This window comes from Cricetulus griseus, chromosome 7, assembly GCF_003668045.3.
Source record: "Cricetulus griseus strain 17A/GY chromosome 7, alternate assembly CriGri-PICRH-1.0, whole genome shotgun sequence".
Classification (NCBI taxonomy): Eukaryota; Metazoa; Chordata; class Mammalia; order Rodentia; family Cricetidae; genus Cricetulus; species Cricetulus griseus.
In genome coordinates this window covers 13,111,078-13,129,344 of record NC_048600.1, presented here as the reverse complement: position 1 = coordinate 13,129,344, position 18,267 = coordinate 13,111,078, and the positions used below count along the sequence as shown (strand labels likewise).

The following is an 18,267-nucleotide window of genomic DNA, read 5'->3' as shown; positions in this document are numbered from 1 at the left end:
ATGGCTTAGTGGGTAACGGTGCTTGCCACAAAAAAGGATGACCTGAGTTGAAATCCTAGAACCCGCATGGTAGAAAGAGAAGACCAGCTCATGCAAGTTGTCTTCTGACCTCCACACAAGTGCTATGGCATGTATTTCCATACCACAAATAAACAGAAGAAAACGTATGGGGAAACTCACATGAGAACCGCCTCTTTAGGTTTGCCAGCTCTGATGAATTCGGCTTCAGCCTCTTCAAATTTACCCTAAACAAAAAGATAGTCGAATATGGTAAGAAGGAGCCTGGTATCACAGGCAATCAGGAGACGGGATTGAACTGGTCATAGAGGTTAGGGATATGTGTGGGTGGGTGGGTGGGGAATACGACAAAATTACATCCATACCTCATCCTCCAGATACATGGCGTATCTGAGATGAATCTCTGGGGTTTTATGCTTGAGGGCTAGCCGGGAAAGTTCAAAGGCAAATTCAAAGGAGCTGAAACGGAAGATGTAGATAGAGTTTGTACATAATACTTAGAGAAGGCAAGAGAAAATAAAGAAGACCACTGGGGGAAGAAAGGGCAGACTTAAAGAGTGTGGGTTGAAGTGGCTGGACAGTCCTGTGCTTTGCTGAGGCCAGCAGGAGAGCTCAGCCCCAACCCCTCCTCCTGAGCATTGCTGAGTCCCAGCCTGCAACTCTGCTCCTGGCCTTTTGTTGTTGTTGTTAAGAAATGCAGACATTTGCCAGGATGGTGGTGGCTCACACCTTTAATCCCAGCACTTGCGAGGCAGAGACAGGCAGATCTCAATGAATTTGAGGCCAACCTGCTCTACAAAGTGAGTTCCAGGACAGCCAGGACTGTTACACAGAGAAACCCTGTCTTGAAAAACCATAAAAAAAAAAAAAAGCAGACATTTGCACAGATCAGTAGTGTGTGCTGCAGTAGATAACCCTCTCCCATGTTCATACAGGCAATCTTAATTAAACAGTAGGTCACAAACAAACAAAAGACATCACAGTTGGAGGGAGACAGACTAGCTGGGGGCCAGCAGAAGTGGGAGGGTCAGACAGAGTGATGGGGGGATGACCACAATGCATTATATGTGTTTATGAAATTGTCTAAAAAGATAAAAGAGAGGAATACATGTTTTTCATTTAACAGAACTACACTTTGATGACCCAGAAATGTTACTGACTTAGTATAGTTCTAGCTTTTGGAGATATTCCACCCTCTCTCTCTCTCTCTCTCTCTCTCTCTCTCTCTCTCTCTCTCTCTCTCTCTTTCTCTCTCTCTCTCTCTCACTATGTAACTCTGGCTGGCTGGCCTGAGACTGGCTATGTAGACCATGATGGCCTTGAACTCACAGAGATCTACTTGCCTATCTCCCAAGTAGTGGGTTTAAAAGTGTGCATTATGTCTGGCCAATTTTTCACTCTTTTTTGTTTGTTTGTTTTTGTTGAAGCATGGTATCATAGTCTAGACTGGCCTCAAACTCACTACGTAGCAGAAGTTGGCCTTGCACCTCTGATCTTTCTGCCTCCACCCCCAAGTGGCAGGATTGTACAGTGGCGCCACCATTCCTGGCTCACGTTTTGACTTTGGCCTCAGCTTTTGGAATTATTTTTCAGTTTTTGTCAGTTTTCTCTCTGTATGTATGGGCCACTCTTTGTGGGATGGAGTCAGTGGAGAGGATGCTTCACCCGAGACCCACCAGTTGTCAGCAGCATGGTCAATAGCAGCCTCTAGAAGTCCCAGCTTGTTAAGCAGTCTGACTGCAGCCTCTCCTCCCAGGCTCTTCGCCCACAGATAGGCCACGTGTTTGTGGGCATTGGCTCCTCCATGGGCTTTGGCCACCTGGAAAGCAAAGCTGCTAGAGCACTGACCACTGCAGAGTTGCCTCCTTGTCATCTCTGGTCTTCTGCCTCAGCTGTGAGGAGGGTCAGGACCCTGCTGCAAATTGACACTGAGGAGGGCCAGGTTTCAGGTCTCTTAATGTAGGTCACAGTGTTTAGGGACAGAGGATGGGCTTCGGGAAAGCCATAGGCAAAACATTGTATACACAGGTGTGGCTGTGCTTTTGATAAGAAATACTCCAGTCTTTGTGACATCCCTTAAAATTAGTTATGTGAGAACAGGCAAGAGGAATGCTGAACTCCTTACCCGGTAGGCCTCCTCCCAAAGCCCATTGGACCGGTACATGTTCACAGTTGCCTTCCATTCCTGGGCCTCAAGGTAGTGATACTCAGCCTCTTGCAGCCGGCCTTCTGCCTCCAGCTCCTGTTGGGTAGTGTGTCAGTATGGGAGGGGTGATGGATACTGGCTGGGAGGGGTGGGCAGGGCTAGAAGGGCTCACCTTGCCCAGGTGAAGGTGTGTGTCACTGAGTAGATCTGGGTGGTGCTTCCCTACCAGGCGGATCATGTCGTCATACAACTTGTGCTTTTTGAACATGGTGATGGCAAGATCGGGCTCCTCCACTGTCACGTACAGCCTGAGGACAGGGGGTCACCTGGGGCCTCCTACAGCTAGATCCCTGCTGCTGCTGCTGCTTCCGGGAGGAGGCCACACACCCTCAGACCCATCCCTTCATCACGCTTTGATGCCTCAGCCCCCTCCACACTCACCGTTCGGCTTCTCGGTACTTGCCCTGCTTCTCCATTTCCTGGGCCTGCGTGATGTATAGCACTGACACATCTTCTGGCCGCATGCATTTCATTGCCAGCTGCGAACACGGAACCCAGGGAGGTTCAGGTGTCAGGCCACAAGGAAACTCATCTGCTCTTGAATCTGAGTTCTCCCAGAAGTAACTGACATTTAGTTATTGCCACTGAACTCGTCAGTTCAGACAATGTCCACCAGGTGCCCATGAAGAGCATGAGTTAGGAAGGGTGAGATGTAGCACATACTACATCACCACACTTCTCCTTACTCTACTGAGCTCTGCAATGTAGGGAAGAGGATGGAGTTAGAAAGTGACCAGGGGCTTTGGAGTGGTAGTTCAGAATGCCTGTCTCCCAAGTCCATCAGCTGTCTTTAGAACTGCAGGCTAATGGACAGGGACCCCTCATTTATTCCCAGTGCTAGGGATCCAAGTTGGCCAGGCTGTATTTTAGTACTCTTTTTTAGCTTTCAGGGAATCAGTAAAGGAGGGGTATCAGAGATCAAGGAGTGAGGCAGCACTGCCACTAGTGCACAATTCTTTTCTCTTATTCTCTACCTTGTGAGCTTGCTCCCAGCGGCCAGCCTGGGTGTACATGTCTATAGCGTCTTTGGTCCGGTCTCCTTTGGTGTAGAGCTCCTCAGCAATCTAAAATTGAAAAGACGTCACCTAGGATGGTGGAGAGGCTGCCACATCACTTTGTAATAATACTGAAGAAAAGATGAGTGCAAGTAAAATGTGTCTCTAGGAAAAAGACTAGATCAAAGCAGGGTAAAAACAATCGTGTGTACATGTGTGTGTTAATGAACATGTGTGTGTGTGTTAAACACAGAAGCAAGAGAAGAGACTGTTATTCTATCACCTTCTGCCTTGTTTCTTTGAGGCAGGGTCTCTCTCTGACGCTGGAGCATGTGAAGTTTAGCTAGGATGGTATCCAGCAAGCCCCAGGCAGGGAATCCTCTTGTCTTCACCTGCCACAGCTCTGGGCCTACAGGTATGTTCAAAACCACGTGGGTGCTAGTATCTGAACTTAGGTTCCCACAGCTGCATAGCAAGTGTTCTTAACCACTGAGCCATCTATTCCAAAAGAACTTAAAGTGCCTCCCATTTCTGCCAGGTAGGGCAATCTACACTAGCGATGCTGGAGTCATTCATGAAGAATCATTGAGCTGGCACAGGAAAGAGAGCTAGAGATCACTCTGTCTGGGGAATGAGGCAGCGTCTGTGTCACGCTGGGATGATGACAGGGAAGTGAAGCTCCTCATCCATAATGATGTTGTCTGAGTTCCAGCAAGAAGGGCTGCCCCACATCTTGTTCTAGAGGATGTCCTTACTGCCTGCACTGCATTGCTTCAATGCTGCAGAAAGGGACTTCTCACCTCATACTCTTGCAGAGAGGCATAGTGTTGGGCCACACGAGGATAGTATTTAGACGCAGTGTTTCGATCCTGGAGATCTAATATATAAATTGCCTTCTTCCACTGGCGGGCTCCCAGAGCAGCCTCAATTGCTTTAATGGAGCACCTGGCATAGTCAGGAGAGATGTTAAATATGTATGAGCAAAGAGGAGGCTGAAAAGAAGTAGAGACCCTAACCTAAGCACACTCTAACCCACATTATGAGATCTCTTCCTTCAGGCTGTGGCATCCTTCTTCGCTCAGTTTCTCACTTCATGCCCAAATCCCTGTGCCCTGGGCCACCATACCTGGCTTCAATGTAGTGATTGATGGCTGCATCCAGCTGCTTCTGCTGTACCAAGTAGTCCCCCCAGGCCTCCTCCAGCCTCACAACCTCCACTGGGAAGGCCAGTCGAGCCAGCTCAACCGCTACCAGGGATAGAAGAGGCACCTGGCTCAGAATCCCAGGGATGGGACTCAGGAAAGCAGGAAGGGAGATAAGTATAGACAAAGGGGTGAGAAGTAGAGGAATGCAGAAGAACTGAAGCCAGTCAAACTGATGGATGACCCTAAGGAGATGCTGGGGTACTATTGGATGGGGAGAAGTGTACAATGGTAAAAGACAGCTTAGGAGCAGCGAGTACCTTTCATGAATGCATTGCCTTTACAGTAGCACTCAAGGGCCCGCTGTGGGTTTCGAATCTTCTCAAAGAGATCACCTGCCTGTCAACACATACATGACTACAGTGAATGAACCCACTGAATGCAAAGAACCAGGAGTCAGCTCCCCAAAGAAGAAATGCTGGCAGCCATGGGGAGCTATGTGTCCCCATGTCTCCTTGGGTGGGGGAGGGGTTTAGGTCCTGGCGATAAGGGCCAGGAAAAGGCTCAGTCTGCATACCCTTTCATAGAGCTCCCCCTTGATGAGGGCCGTGGTGATGTGTTCCACCAGCTCCGTGTTGGCCAGCAGCTCCTCTCGGGTCAGCACCAGCCGTGCAGCTTTGGCAGGGAGCCCAGCTTTGAGGTAGAGGCTGATGGCTGCCAGCCCATCCCCTTGGCTCTCCTGCAGCTCACCTGCTCGTTCCTCTTGTTGAGTGTCCATCAACCACTGGTAGTAATCTCTGCGCAGCTTCTCCAGGGCTGGGTGTCCCTGGACATGCACAAAGCAGGCTAGCAATTCCCTGTCTCTCCTTCTCTCCTGCTCCCTTTGTGACAGTGTGGCTCTTCCCACACTACCAATATGTTAATTCCTCACCATGTCAGGCAGCCCCAACCCCATTCCGGATCCTATGGCTTCCTTGGAAAAATTTCTGAAATTGGTGATGCCAAATTCTGAACAATTGTGAAGAGAAGACAGAAACAATACCTTGGCCTCAGCCACAGCAATACACTCATCCCAGCGGTGTAGCTCCTGGTACATGTCCATGGCCTCCTCAACAGCATTCTAAGGGTACCACAAGGAAGAAAGAGGATACCAGGAAGGCAGGGGTCAGTAAGTCCTGCTCAGCCTGAGTAAGATGCCAGGCATGAACATGTTCTATGTGTGTTCGAACTGAAAATTGAACATATACCTTGCACATATTAAGCTCATGCTCAACCAATGAGCTATGCACCTGGCTCAATGATGGATTTACTACAAACAAAAAGAAGCTTAAGATTCTGGGCTTCTTGTCTGCACAGGTACCAGAGGTCATTTATCTTAAAGAAGGCTTCTCAGACTGTACTGGCCTCCACAAAAAACTTGGATCTATTGTGTGCACAAGAATTGCAAAGACCAGCTGGGCGTTGGTGGCACATGCCTTTAATCCCAGAACTGGGGAGGCAGAAGCAGGAGGATCTCTGTGAGTTCGAAGCCAGCCTGGTCTACAAAGCTACAAAGAGAAGCTCTGTCTGGAAAAATAAAAAAAAAAAAAATTGGAAAGACCAGTGAATGAATAAAATGTTGCAAAGACAGATTCTAGAGAGGAGCTAAGAGACTGTTTTTGAAAGAACAGTCTGTTGAAAGAAAGACTGTTTTTAAAGACCAAAGGTGAATGTTTGCCTAGATAAAGATTAACACTGAGGAGGAACCTAAAGAAGGCATGGGATGAACTCTAAATCTAAAAGCTCTCTCCAAACTTTTGGAAGACAGTCTTTCATTCTTTTTCCCCTCCCAAGACCCCCTCTTCCATCCTGTCCCTCTTTTCCCTTTACCTGTTCCAAGAAGATCATTTCTGCCAGTTTGTAGTTCTTTTCCAGCATGGCTAGCCTTGCTCGAACCTGATAGAAGTCAGTTCCTTCTCCACCCTAAGGGGAAAAGAAGTTTGGTCATTCAGCGCAGGCAGACAAAGGAAGGCCAGGAGGACATGGAGGCTAGCAGATTTGAGAAGCTAAAGACTTTAAGGCACTTAGCAGCTTGAGGTTTCACAGGCAATCCCAAAGTGGTCCAATTTTAGGGACGAGGGATGGGCAGGATAGAAGCTAGAAAGGCTGGAAAACTAGGAATCACAGAACTAAAACTAACAGAAATTTTAGCTTGGGAGACTGAATGAGTCAAGAGGATGATACTTGCATATTCCCTGGACACCTGATCTGCAATCTCATTGGTCTCGTGCAGGAATCGAGCTTTTGCCACATGACCCAAAGCAGAAAAGCACCTATAGCACGGAGGCAACAATACCAACAGTTACATTATTACAGGATTGTCATTAAGTCATTGGTTCAACAAAAATACTCAGTGGTATCTAGTGTCTTCCCCACACTGCTGTCACAGAAAGCCCAAAGAGGAACAGAAAGGGAAAAGCCTTGCCTTTGGGGATTTTCCATTCCAGTAAATGGACAAAGATAAGGAGAGAATGAAAAGTAAAACGAGTGCAGTGGAGCTGTCGGCAGTGGCTGACAAGTCCACGGAAATTAGCTGGGACCTGACTACAAGCAGCAGCTAGTCTGGCCAGGCAAAGGTATGCTCACTGCTACAAAGTGGCAAGTATGTTCAAGGAGTAGCCAAGAACTTTCTCATTGGATTTCAGGCCTGCTCCACAAGAGGGAATTCACATCTGGCGCTGTAAAACTGGATCAGGGTCTGTGACTGGGGAAGCTACCACTGCTTTGTTTGTTTGTTTGTTTGTTTGTTTGTTTGTTTTTGCTAAATGTACACAATATGCTGCTCGTCAGATTGCCCTCCAGCACTGATCAGTGCTGCCATTGGCATTGGTCAGAGGAGCTTCTTTGTGTAGCGGGCAGATGTAACCGCAGGAACATAACTGATAGGAATGATGACAGTAAGTGACTATTGAATGCTTAGTCATAAACTCTCTAAGGTTCAGGGAACATCATGGAAGAGGGAGTGGAAAGAAACAGTTGAAAGAAAGGATAGTATGTTGTCTTACAGTTGTGCCATGTGGAGACCAATATATGTTGTTGTAGAGATGGTGACACTCATGAGGTCCCACCCTTCTCTCAGGATCTATGTGCAGTTAATGGTTGGTGGGGGAGGGAAAGACACTTTCTTTAGTGGTGTGGCCACTGGTAAGGTGCCCATGCTCCTGTAAGCAACTCTAAAGAAACTCACAGAACCATTAAAAGCAAAAGACATTAAAGGAGAAGGGGGACTAGCTGGGAAGAAGGGTATCAGAGGCAGTGAGAGGCAACAAGAGAGGGTAATGGGATATGATAAAAATGCATTGCAACACCACAGGAAATCCGTTAGTATATATGATTAACATATGCTTATAGAAACATTTTTGAGAGAGTTAGTCATGGCAAGATGGGACACAGGGAATGGCTATGCAACACTCCCAGCAAGGATGAATAGGGCAAGCTCAGAGCCAAAGGATACCATGTGGCTAGAAACTGATGGGCAAATAGATAACTAGAATAAGAAAGAAGCAGAGGCAAATACTTGCAGGGCCACTGGCCACAGCAAACTGTTTAGGTTTTATAGCGAATGTAACAGTAAACTATTGGAAAATTCTAGGCAAAACAATTATACAACATAATGAGTCTCACGTAGACCATGACCTCATTATGTAGTCAAGGAATTTCTGGTCCCCCTGCCTCCACCTCCTAAATGCTGAAATAATATATAGGCATGCTATAATGTCTTCATCCCCAGCACCAGGGCTTCATGTATGCTAGGCAAGCACTCTATCAACTGAGCTATAGACCCAGCCCTCTAATTGATGGTTTTATATTTTAGTTATTGTTTGTTTGTGTGTATTACATGTGTGTGAATGCAGGCATGCCTGTACTATGCTGTGTTGTGTATAAGGATGTCACAGAATAATTTAGGAGAGTTGGTTCTCTTCTTTTACTATGTGTTCTGGGGATTGAACTCTGGTCAGCAAGCTTGTGTAGCAAAACCTTTTAACCAATAAGCCACCTTGCTGGTCCTATAGCTGACAGTTTAAAAAAATTACTTATTTTTATGTGTACGGGTGTTTTGTCTGCATCTATGTCTGTGTACCATGTAGTCTGTACACCATCCACATGGCTGATGCTCCCCGAGGCCAGGAGAGGACATTGGATCCCATGGAACTGGAGTTACAGAAGATTGTGAGCTGCTATGTGGGTGCTGGGAATTGGGTCCTGGGCCCCTGGAAGAGCAACAAGTGCTCTTAGCTGCCGAGCCACCCATCTCCAACCCCCTAGTTGATTTAAAAAATAGGTCAGATGTAGTGACACGTGTTTTTAATCTCAGTGTCGGGGAGTTGAGCAGATCACTGAGTTTGAGGTCATCTTGGTCTACACTGTGAGTCGCTGCTGTGTGATGAACTGATTTTGAAGTACAAGGCTAATAATATCAGTGAGGACAGTGAAGAGGCTTTTGCATGACTGAAGGTGGTGGTCTGCACTAGTGGTAGCATGGCTAGACCTGATACCAGACTTGGAATATGTGATGAAGACTAAGACCTCGGCTGGGGGTGTAGCTCAGTTAGTAGAGAGCACTTGTCTAGTGTTCAGTAAGCTCTGGGTTTGATCTCTACCACAGCATAAACTTGGCGAGGCAGTGTAAGCCTGTAATCTTAACACTGAGAGGCAGAGGCAGGAAGATCAGAATTCCAAGATCACCCTTGGCTACATATGAAATTTGAGGCTAGCCTGGGCTACATAAACTGCTTTAAAAAATTGGGGCTGGAACAGTGGCTTAGCAGTTAAGAGCATCTGTTGCTCTTGTACAGGACTAGTATTTGGTTCCCAGCAGCTATAGGGTGGTTCACAACCATCTGTAACTCCAGTTTCGAGGGATCTGATGCCCTCTTCTGATCTCCATGGGTACCAGACACACGTGGGTGCCCAGACATATATGCAAACAAAACAGTCATACACATAAAAATAAAATACACGTTTAAAAGTAAAAAGTAGATAGATACATTGATAGATACATAGACAAGATGCAATCCTTGGGACTTGCTGATCGTCTCCATGGGGCCAGGGGAGGAGGGGGTATATATGAAAAAGCTCAAGGATCTTCCCAGAAGCAGCTGACATTTATTGAGCACTTACATCATAAGCCTTTGACAAATGCTCTTGTTCTTCACCACCATTACCACCACCATTCTTCTTTATAATACCATGTGGTAAATACTATCATCCATGCCTCATTTTATATGGAGAAAAAGCCTAGTGTCAGGAGGGGGAGTAACCGCTCCAAGTTTATACAAGTTGGAAAGTCGAACCAAAGTTTAAACTTAAGGAATCTGAGGTTCCAAATATGTCTTATCTCTGTGCCACACCCAGGACAGACACAGAAGGCATGTTAAAACTCTTGGGCAGGCTGGAGGGATGGCTTAGTGGTTAAGAGTGTATACTGCTCTTACATAGGACCTGAGTCCAATTCCCAGTTCCTACATAAGGAGATTCAAAACTGCCTGGAACTCTACCTCCAGGGGATCCTACACCCAGGGCCTCTGCAGGAACCATCACTCATGTGGACACACACACACACACACACACACACACACACACACACACACTGTGGTGTTTTGGATGAGAATGCCTCCCACAGGCTCAGATGTTTGAATAGTGGTCATGGTGTTTTATCTCAGTAATAGGTAAGTGCCTAATACACACCCAGTTAAAAATAACATTCTTAAAACTTTAAAAGCTTAAAAAAAAAAAAAAAAAAAAAACCTCTTGGGCTGGGAATGCTGCTTAGTGGCAGAGTGCTTGGTAAGCATGTAGCCCTGGCTGGATTCTCAACATCATAAACAGAAAAAGCAAGCATATAAACAACAACAATGCAAACCAGAAACAGCCTCTTAAAAGAGAACCTTGCAAAGAAGGGGAAGCGAAAATATTAGGGCATATCTGGATCGAGAAGGATGGCTCTGCAGTTAAGAGTGCACTGTTCTTATAGAGACTGGAGTTTGATTGCTAGCACATCCATCAAGGCAGCTCATACACTGATATTCTTTTTTTTTAACAAGAAATTATTTTTTTTATTAGTTCAAATTAGAAACTAGCCTGCTTCACATGTCAATCCTTTCTCTCTCTCCCTTCCCTCCCCCCCACCAGTTCCCCACCCCAACCCTCTCTACTCCCTAGGGAGGGCAAGGCCCTCCATGGGTGATCCCCAAAGTCTGTCATTCTTTTTTCTTTTCTTTTTTTTTTTTAAAGATTTATTTATTATGTACATAGTATGTCTGCAGGCCAGAAGAGGGCCAGAAGAGGGCACCAGATTTCACTACAGATGGTTGTGAGCCACCATGTAGTTGCTGGGAATTGAACTCAGTACCTTTGGAAGAGCAGGCAGTGCTCTTAACCTCTGAGCCATCTCTCCAGCCCCCTCACTGACATTCTTAGACACAAATTTAAAACTATTTTTTTTTGTGGTGAGTTATTGTTTATAATTTTAAAAAAAGCTTGCCTGAGGATTCAGAAAGCAAAGTCAGCCATAGGCCATAGAAGCCAGGCACACACCTTTAATCCCTGCAGCTAGAAGCTAGGGGGTGGTGGTACAAACCTTTAATCCTAGGACTCAGGATTAAGAGGTAGACAGATCTCTATGAGTCCAAGGCCACCCAGATCTACCCAAGAGTGAATCAAGAGTGAATCAGGCTAAAAGAGAATTATAGCTCATACCTTTAATCCCAACATTAGGGAAGTATATGAGACAGAAGTAAGGTCTCAGAGAGGCATTCATTCTCCAGCCTCCCTGAGGAAAGGTTACAGTCTGAGGGTTAGTGAGAGCTCATGGAGGCAGGATCAGCCCATTCAGCCTGAGGTAGAGGTAAGAAGTTAGTAGTGGCCATCTGCTTTGCTTTTTTGATATTCAGACTGAAGCCTGAACCCCAATATCAGTCTCTGGGTTTTTTATTAATTCGTGTTACAATTTTTTAAAAGATATATCCTTTAAATCTAGGGTGGGAGGGTGTCTGGAGTAAGTGCACCAGGGAGGGTATGTGTGTGTGGGGAGTGGGGAGAGAGAAGCAGTGACTACACACAGGACAGAAGCAGCCCATTGGTGACCACACATAGGCCTTCTAGCTGCCAGCATCTAAGTTCCACATGGCTCTCACCTCTCAGCAGTGTGGAGCTGCCTTGCCTCCAGGGCCAGTTTGCTCAACGTTTTCCACATTGCCTCTGTTTCTGGAGTCATCTCCAGGGTCTCCAAGAAGGCTGTTGCCCTGGCGAGGAAGGGAAGCAAAGCATAGGAGTGAATCAGGATCTGGAGGAGGCAAGGAACACTGGCGCTGCTGGGGCATGAGGAGGGGAGGAAGAAAGTCCAGAAATATTTTGCCCTTTTAGTCCAGGCTCCTCCCACGATTACAGGGCCCCACTGAGCTATGTCAGTTTAATGAGCCAGTGCACATGGCTCACCACCACACTGGCTGTGAGCAGCCTCTCACCGGGTGTAGTTGCCGTCATCGATGGCTGTTCCAAACTCAATGAGGCCCTCGTCCAGGGTGTAGGCAACAGTAGTCACACCTTCCGTCACCATCACCTCTGTCTTCCCTCCACCTCGCTCCAGACCTACAACATCACCCTGCACAGCCACCCCCCCCCCCACCAGCTCCAGGTTAGCACTTCCACACATCTAGCTGCAGAGTTGGCCTGCTCTCACCTAATCTTGGATTCACATGGAAGCAATTACAGTGGCCTTGTTTCTTATCACTGCATTTCTCCCAGGCTGAGAAAAATGCCCAAGGCTAAATAACTTAGGCTAAAGTTAACAGATGTCAGCTCCAATGCCTGGAGGTATACTAGCAAAGCGTGGCATCCAGTTCTCCAGTAGTACTATAGACTAAGACATGTGTGCTCGTGTGACTGCATGTACTTGTATGACTGCACGTGTGAGAAGGCCAGAAGGCAAGCTCAGGGGTCAGTCATTCCTCAAGCGCTCTCCACCTTTCCTTCCTTCCTTCCTTCCTTCCTTCCTTCCTTCCTTCCTTTTTTTTTGGTTTTTCAAGACAGGGTTTCTTTGTGTAGCCTTGGCTATCCTGGAAATCACACTGTAGACCAGGTTGGCCTCAAACTCACAGAGATCTGCCTGCCTCTGCCTCTCTAATGCTGGGAATAAAGGTGTTCACCACCACCACCCATCAGTTTATTTATTTCTTAATTTAACTGATTTCTGATTTTTCTTTTTGCCTTAGTCCTTAATATGGACATGGAAAATTAAGGAAAGATTATGGAGTGCCTGGGCATATTAGAAAAAGAATCAAATAAAATTTTATGAAAGTGAAACCTGTGACACTGAGCACGGACAAGTTCTTGGCCCAAATTTAACTCTGAAGTAAAACCCCAATGGTGGTGTAAACAGCAGACAAGAAAAAGAATGATCCAGTAAGCTGGAGGATGGATCTGAGGATTATCCAGAATGTTCTTGGAGCAAGAAGAAGGAAATACAGAAGAAGCAGAAAAGGCAAACAAGACAGAACAAGAATTGCAGCATATGCTTAGTTAGAATTCCTGGGAGAATGGCAACAATATTCTAAGAGAGAGTGGCTGAGAAGTTCCCAAGACTGAGGAAGATATGTGTGTTCGCAACTACAGGAAACACAACATATGCTGAGTGGAATCCATTTAAATTCATATATGAAGGCTGGGGTACAGCACAGTACTACACAATTTACTTCTAATGCATAGGTTCAACTGCTAGCCATCCCCTGCAAAACCAAACTAAACCCCAAACCCTCTGACCTGATGAGGTGGCCTGTGCCTACAGTTCTTGTCTCTCAAGAGGTGAGGGCAGGAGGACTTCCTGAGCCTAGGAATTTGAGACTAGTCTGTGCTATATGGCAAGACGCCATCACAAGGAAAAAATACAATGGAGAAAAAAATTGTAGTCAAATGTCAAAACATCCAAGAAGAGTAGGTTTTAGACGCAATCAAAGGGGCTACAGTAGATGGCTCAGAGACTAAGAATGATGGCTGATATGGCAGAGGACCTGAACTTGCTTCCTAGCACCCAAGTTGGGCAGCTCACAGCAGCCTGTAACTCCAGTTCCGGGGGATCTGTTGCCCCCTTCTGGCCTCAGAAGGCACCTGCATGCATGTGCACACAACATGCAAGTTAACTATTGGGATAACATGTTACAAAAAAACTAAGAAAAGTTAGCTGTCAGTCTGAAGTTAGGTACTGAGTCCAAAAGTGTGTTTAGGACAAAAGCTAAACAAAACCACTTTCAGATTGTCAAAAGATGAGAGATTAAATTTGGGTTAGCAGTCAGCATTTTTAGTCTCTTCCACTAAAAAGACTCTCACCAAAGGAATTTTTTTCCATTTTTTTTTTTTTTCGAGACAGGGTTTCTCTGTGGCTTTGGAGGCTGTCCTGGAACTAGCTCTTGTAGACCAGAGTGGTCTCGAACTCACAGAGATCCACCTGCTTCTGCCTCCTGAGTGCTGGGATTAAAGGCGTGCGCCACCAACGCCCAGCAGGAATTTTTAAATGATATTCTCCAGGAAGAAAAATAACTCCTGAGGGGAGCTCAACATCGCAAGAAGAAAAAGTAAGAAAGAAATATGTTGTGACAAATCTAAGTCCTGTCCATGTAAGATAATAAAATCATGAGCCATGTGTGGTGGCCCAAGCTTGTGATACCAGCACTCAGGGAGGCAGATGCAGGAAGATAAGTTCCAGGCCAGCCTGGGTTACATTACAAGTTCCAGTTCTGGGTCATTCAGGGAGGAAGGAAAGGAGAGAAAGAAAGATAAATTGAATGTGAATGATTCTCATTTGGGGAGTAAAAAAAAAAAAAAAAACCTTAGTAGGTAGGCATGGTGCACAGATCTGTAATCCCCATACTCAGGCACTTAAGAGGTAAAGGCAGGAGAATATAAAGTTCAAGGCTAGCATAGGCCATATAGCCAAACTATATACTGAATGATTTAAAGGTGAAGCAGGAGAGATTGCTCAGTGCTTAGCTCTCACAGAGGACTTGGGTTTGGTTCCCAGCACCCACGTGGCAACCCATAACCATCTGTAACTCTAGTTCCAGGAGACCCAACACTTTCTTCTGCTCGCCACGGGCACCAAACATGCATCATGTGGTGCACAGACATAAATGTAGGCAAAACAAACATCCATATAACATAAAAATACATATTTTCTACTCCCCCCAGAAAACCCCAAAACAAAATAAAACTGAGCAAAAAAAAAAAAAAAAAAAACATCAAAACTAAAGGTCTACTGCTGGAAATGTACTGCATGTGGTTTAAGCCCAATGGTGAATACTTGTGCAGTGTGCCTGAGGCCTGGGTTTGATCCCAGCATTGCAGCAGTGGCAATGATGAGGATTAGAACTAAGCGCTAGAGAAAAGGTTGTAGGTAGAGACGTTCACTAGCCTGCAGCCATCCCAGGCCCAATGGCGGAAGGAGAGATCTGACGCCCACAAGTTGTCCTCTGACCTCCCTCCATATATATGCCATGGTGTTTGTGAATATGTGAGCCGTTACATGCACACAAACAAATGTAATTAAAATTGTAAAGGTTAGAATTAAAATACTGGACAATTAAGGAAAAAGAAAGGTAATCAAAGTTAAAGGCTTTCAAGGTTCTTATATTATTTGTAGGGGAAAGGAGTTGCAAGCTGGCTAACTTGAGCCTTTAAGTACCTATTATGCTTTTAAGGATATCTCCAACAGATTCTGGATGATGGGTGTGTGTGTGTGTGTGTGTGTGTGTGTGTGTGTGTGTGTGTGTGCATGCGTCTGCTCGAGCGAGTGTTGTGATGAGACAGTAGAGAGTGTTTTGTGTGTAATTTGAGAAAGGAGGAATTTGAATAGCCTGTAACAGCAAACAAGTGTAGGAAGCCGGTTCCTACATTATCCATTACAATAATAGGTGCCTGAAGACACCAAGTTGTAAATTACTTCACAGGCGCTGGGTAATCTCCATTCCTTTGATCTCTGCCTATCCCGTGGCTCATTTTGGCCTGAGGAGCTAAAGCCATTCATAGGGTAACACGTCCCAGGCGGCTGGTCAGCCTTTATAAGGGATGGTTTTCTTGGTTCAATGTCTCCGCTCTAGTCTCCGCTCTGGGAAGCTTATGCTCTTTCACTCTCAAGATGCATTAAAGCTTGTCTGCAGAAGGATCCGAGTGTCCCGTGTATGATTTCTTGCTGGCGAGAAATACAGAGCGCGCGGGACATATGGTGCCGAAACCCGGGAACATATGAACATCTCCAGCACCGCGGAGACCCCTTGGCTACAAGGCGGATTCAGAACTGCAGGATGGTAAATTCGGAGAGGTATGATTTTTCTGGACTTTGGCTTAGGAATGTTGCTATTGTGGGAGGTTAATATAGAGGCTTCTATGCTTTTACTAGGAGCTATTTTGACTTTTCTCACTGTTGTAACAATCTTAAAGAAGTCCAGAATTACATATCAGAAACCGAATGTGATGAGAGATGGGGCGCGCCTAACAATAAAATATAAGAAAAAAGGACCTCCCGGGATGTCTAATGACATGGGAATGTGTGTAAGAAGAGAAACTACAACATATAAAGAAAAAGGACCTCCCGGGGTGTCTAGTGACAAGGGAGTATGTATAAAAAGAGAAACTACAACAAAAAGCTCAAGAGATAAAGTTTTAGAGGAAACAGCTCAGCTAGATGAAAAAGAAACAAAAATGGAGGGAGAGAAAATAGGAGATAACCGGTCACACCCCGGTAAATTTAAAAGAGATGAGGACTCGAAACCTAGCCTCTGCCCTACAATGAAACTGGAAGCCTTGGAGCTGAGCAGCTCAGACTCTGAGATTTTAGACTCTAGCAAGGAAGCAGAGCTAAAAAAGGAGCTGCCAAAAATAAAAACAAATATGAGGCTATCGCCTGTTAATTCAGCGGGTGTACTTTCATCAACACACCCACTATTTGGTACCGACTCCTTTTTACCATCAGAGGAGCGGAGAAAATTGCAGATGGCTTTCCCAGTCTTTGATAGGGGAAAAGGCCGTGCCTGCTATTCAACACTTCTTAAAGGCCTGGAATGCCTGGGGCTTTAAAGCCTCATAAACATTGACGCTCGGGCCAAGCGTCTCACCTCAAAACCTAAAAGGCCAAAAGGAAATGGTAAAATGGAAAGATATCTTAACTGATCTTTGGAGAAGCCCGGATCCTATTCTCATAAGATCCAGGGGAGCGATATTGTGTTTTCTCACAGGATGAAGAAAATCCTCTGTGGATCCCAGAAAGACTCAACCTGAAGAGCCCCTTCAGACCTTCAAAAGTCGAAACTCCACCCTCCCCCCGGGAATTGAGAGCCACTATTGTTATCCAGATTAACTCCTGCCCTTGGCGGAGAGATTGTCACTGCTTAAGGGGTGGGGGTGATTGTTTGATGCAGCCGTTTGCGGATTGCTGTTATTTTTGGCTGGTCTGTGAGAAAAGGGGTGGGGGTGAAATTGTTTGATGCAGCCGCTTGCGGATTGCTGTTACTTTTGACTGGCATGTAAGCTCCAGGGCTCAAACCAAGAGACCGCCCAAGCGCTTATATTTTGGCTAACTATGCTTTAGCAATAGGCCGCCGGCCAGACAGCTCTTGCACACCCGGAGCCTAGGCTCATTGCACAGGGTAGAGTGTCTGGTCTGAGCAGCCCAAAGAGGGATGCTGAGCAAAGGCATCGCACAGAGTTGCCTATTATGCAGGCTTCTCTGGGAGGTACGTTGACCTGCATAAGGGTTACCTGCCCCGAGACTTCCCTTTCCCAGAAAAACGGCAGAGGACAGGTCGAGAATACTTCGGGTCAAGCTAACAGCCTGATGGTGACTCCCGTACACAGTCTTAATGTTTGATTTTGGGAAGGTTCAACCTCTACCTCTATCCCTCAACATATGGGTGACCTATTTGCTTGTAATAATATAAAGCCTTTTCATTAATTAATAAAAAAAGGGGGATATATAGGAAGCCGGTTCCTACATTATCCATTACAATAATAGGTGCCTGAAGACACCAAGTTGTAAATTACTTCACAGGCGCTGGGTAATCTCCATTCCTTTGATCTCTGCCTATCCCGTGGCTCATTTTGGCCTGAGGAGCTAAAGCCATTCATAGGGTAACACGTCCCAGGCGGCTGGTCAGCCTTTATAAGGGATGGTTTTCTTGGTTCAATGTCTCCGCTCTAGTCTCCGCTCTGGGAAGCTTATGCTCTTTCCCTCTCAAGATGCATTAAAGCTTGTCTGCAGAAGGATCCGAGTGTCCCGTGTATGATTTCTTGCTGGCGAGAAATACAGAGCGCGCGGGACAAACAAGCATAAGGATGATGGCATGGAACCATCCCTCCTACTGGGGGTCTATCTTCCAGACTAGAAAGAATGCCATATGGTGACTTCATACAGTCCCAGGGCCACTGGAATATGGGCTCATCTCTAGGAATGTATTACCAGGTCAGGAAACCCAAGCAAGGATAATTCTGGAGGCCAGGCCAGTATGGAGAAGCGAGTGAGAACTTCTCCTGCCAGTTTCAGCATAGAGATTATGGGTGGTGGGTGGAGAAAACCAGGCAGCCTTCACAAACTTCTTCTCGGAGTTCTAATTAATTAGATCGACCTGTCTGGGGTCTCCTGGTATCAACATACCCTGATAGAGGACATGGTGACTCTCTCCGGTGCCTCAATGTTGTACCAAACACATAAGCTGTTTCGGTTCTGGGCGACCAGCACATCACTCCCAGGAACCCACTGCACGTAGGAGCAGAAGTTGAGGATCATTGTCTTAGAGCAGCTTTCAATATCATACAGATGCAGCTGGAGGAGGGAGACAGCACAATTAGGAGGGGCGTGGTCAATATCATACAGATGCAGCTG

At 46.1% G+C, this 18,267-nt stretch overlaps 1 protein-coding gene across 1 annotated transcript in view; it reads right to left on the bottom strand.

The window, feature by feature from the left end:
* Ift172 (intraflagellar transport 172) overlaps positions 1-18,267 on the bottom strand; it is a 40,013-nt gene that overhangs the window by 7,254 nt on the left and 14,492 nt on the right. Inside the window, exons 16-32 of the mRNA XM_027424447.1 lie at positions 18,040-18,207; positions 11,867-12,003; positions 11,537-11,644; positions 6,589-6,673; positions 6,231-6,323; positions 5,404-5,481; positions 4,939-5,187; positions 4,682-4,760; positions 4,346-4,466; positions 4,020-4,164; positions 3,199-3,288; positions 2,606-2,703; positions 2,337-2,472; positions 2,144-2,260; positions 1,695-1,837; positions 384-477; positions 181-245 (exon numbers count right to left, since the gene is read on the bottom strand). Of these exons, the coding sequence (XP_027280248.1) occupies positions 181-245; positions 384-477; positions 1,695-1,837; positions 2,144-2,260; positions 2,337-2,472; positions 2,606-2,703; positions 3,199-3,288; positions 4,020-4,164; positions 4,346-4,466; positions 4,682-4,760; positions 4,939-5,187; positions 5,404-5,481; positions 6,231-6,323; positions 6,589-6,673; positions 11,537-11,644; positions 11,867-12,003; positions 18,040-18,207 (2,006 nt within the window). The remainder of the gene's footprint in view (positions 1-180; positions 246-383; positions 478-1,694; positions 1,838-2,143; positions 2,261-2,336; positions 2,473-2,605; positions 2,704-3,198; positions 3,289-4,019; positions 4,165-4,345; positions 4,467-4,681; positions 4,761-4,938; positions 5,188-5,403; positions 5,482-6,230; positions 6,324-6,588; positions 6,674-11,536; positions 11,645-11,866; positions 12,004-18,039; positions 18,208-18,267) is intronic.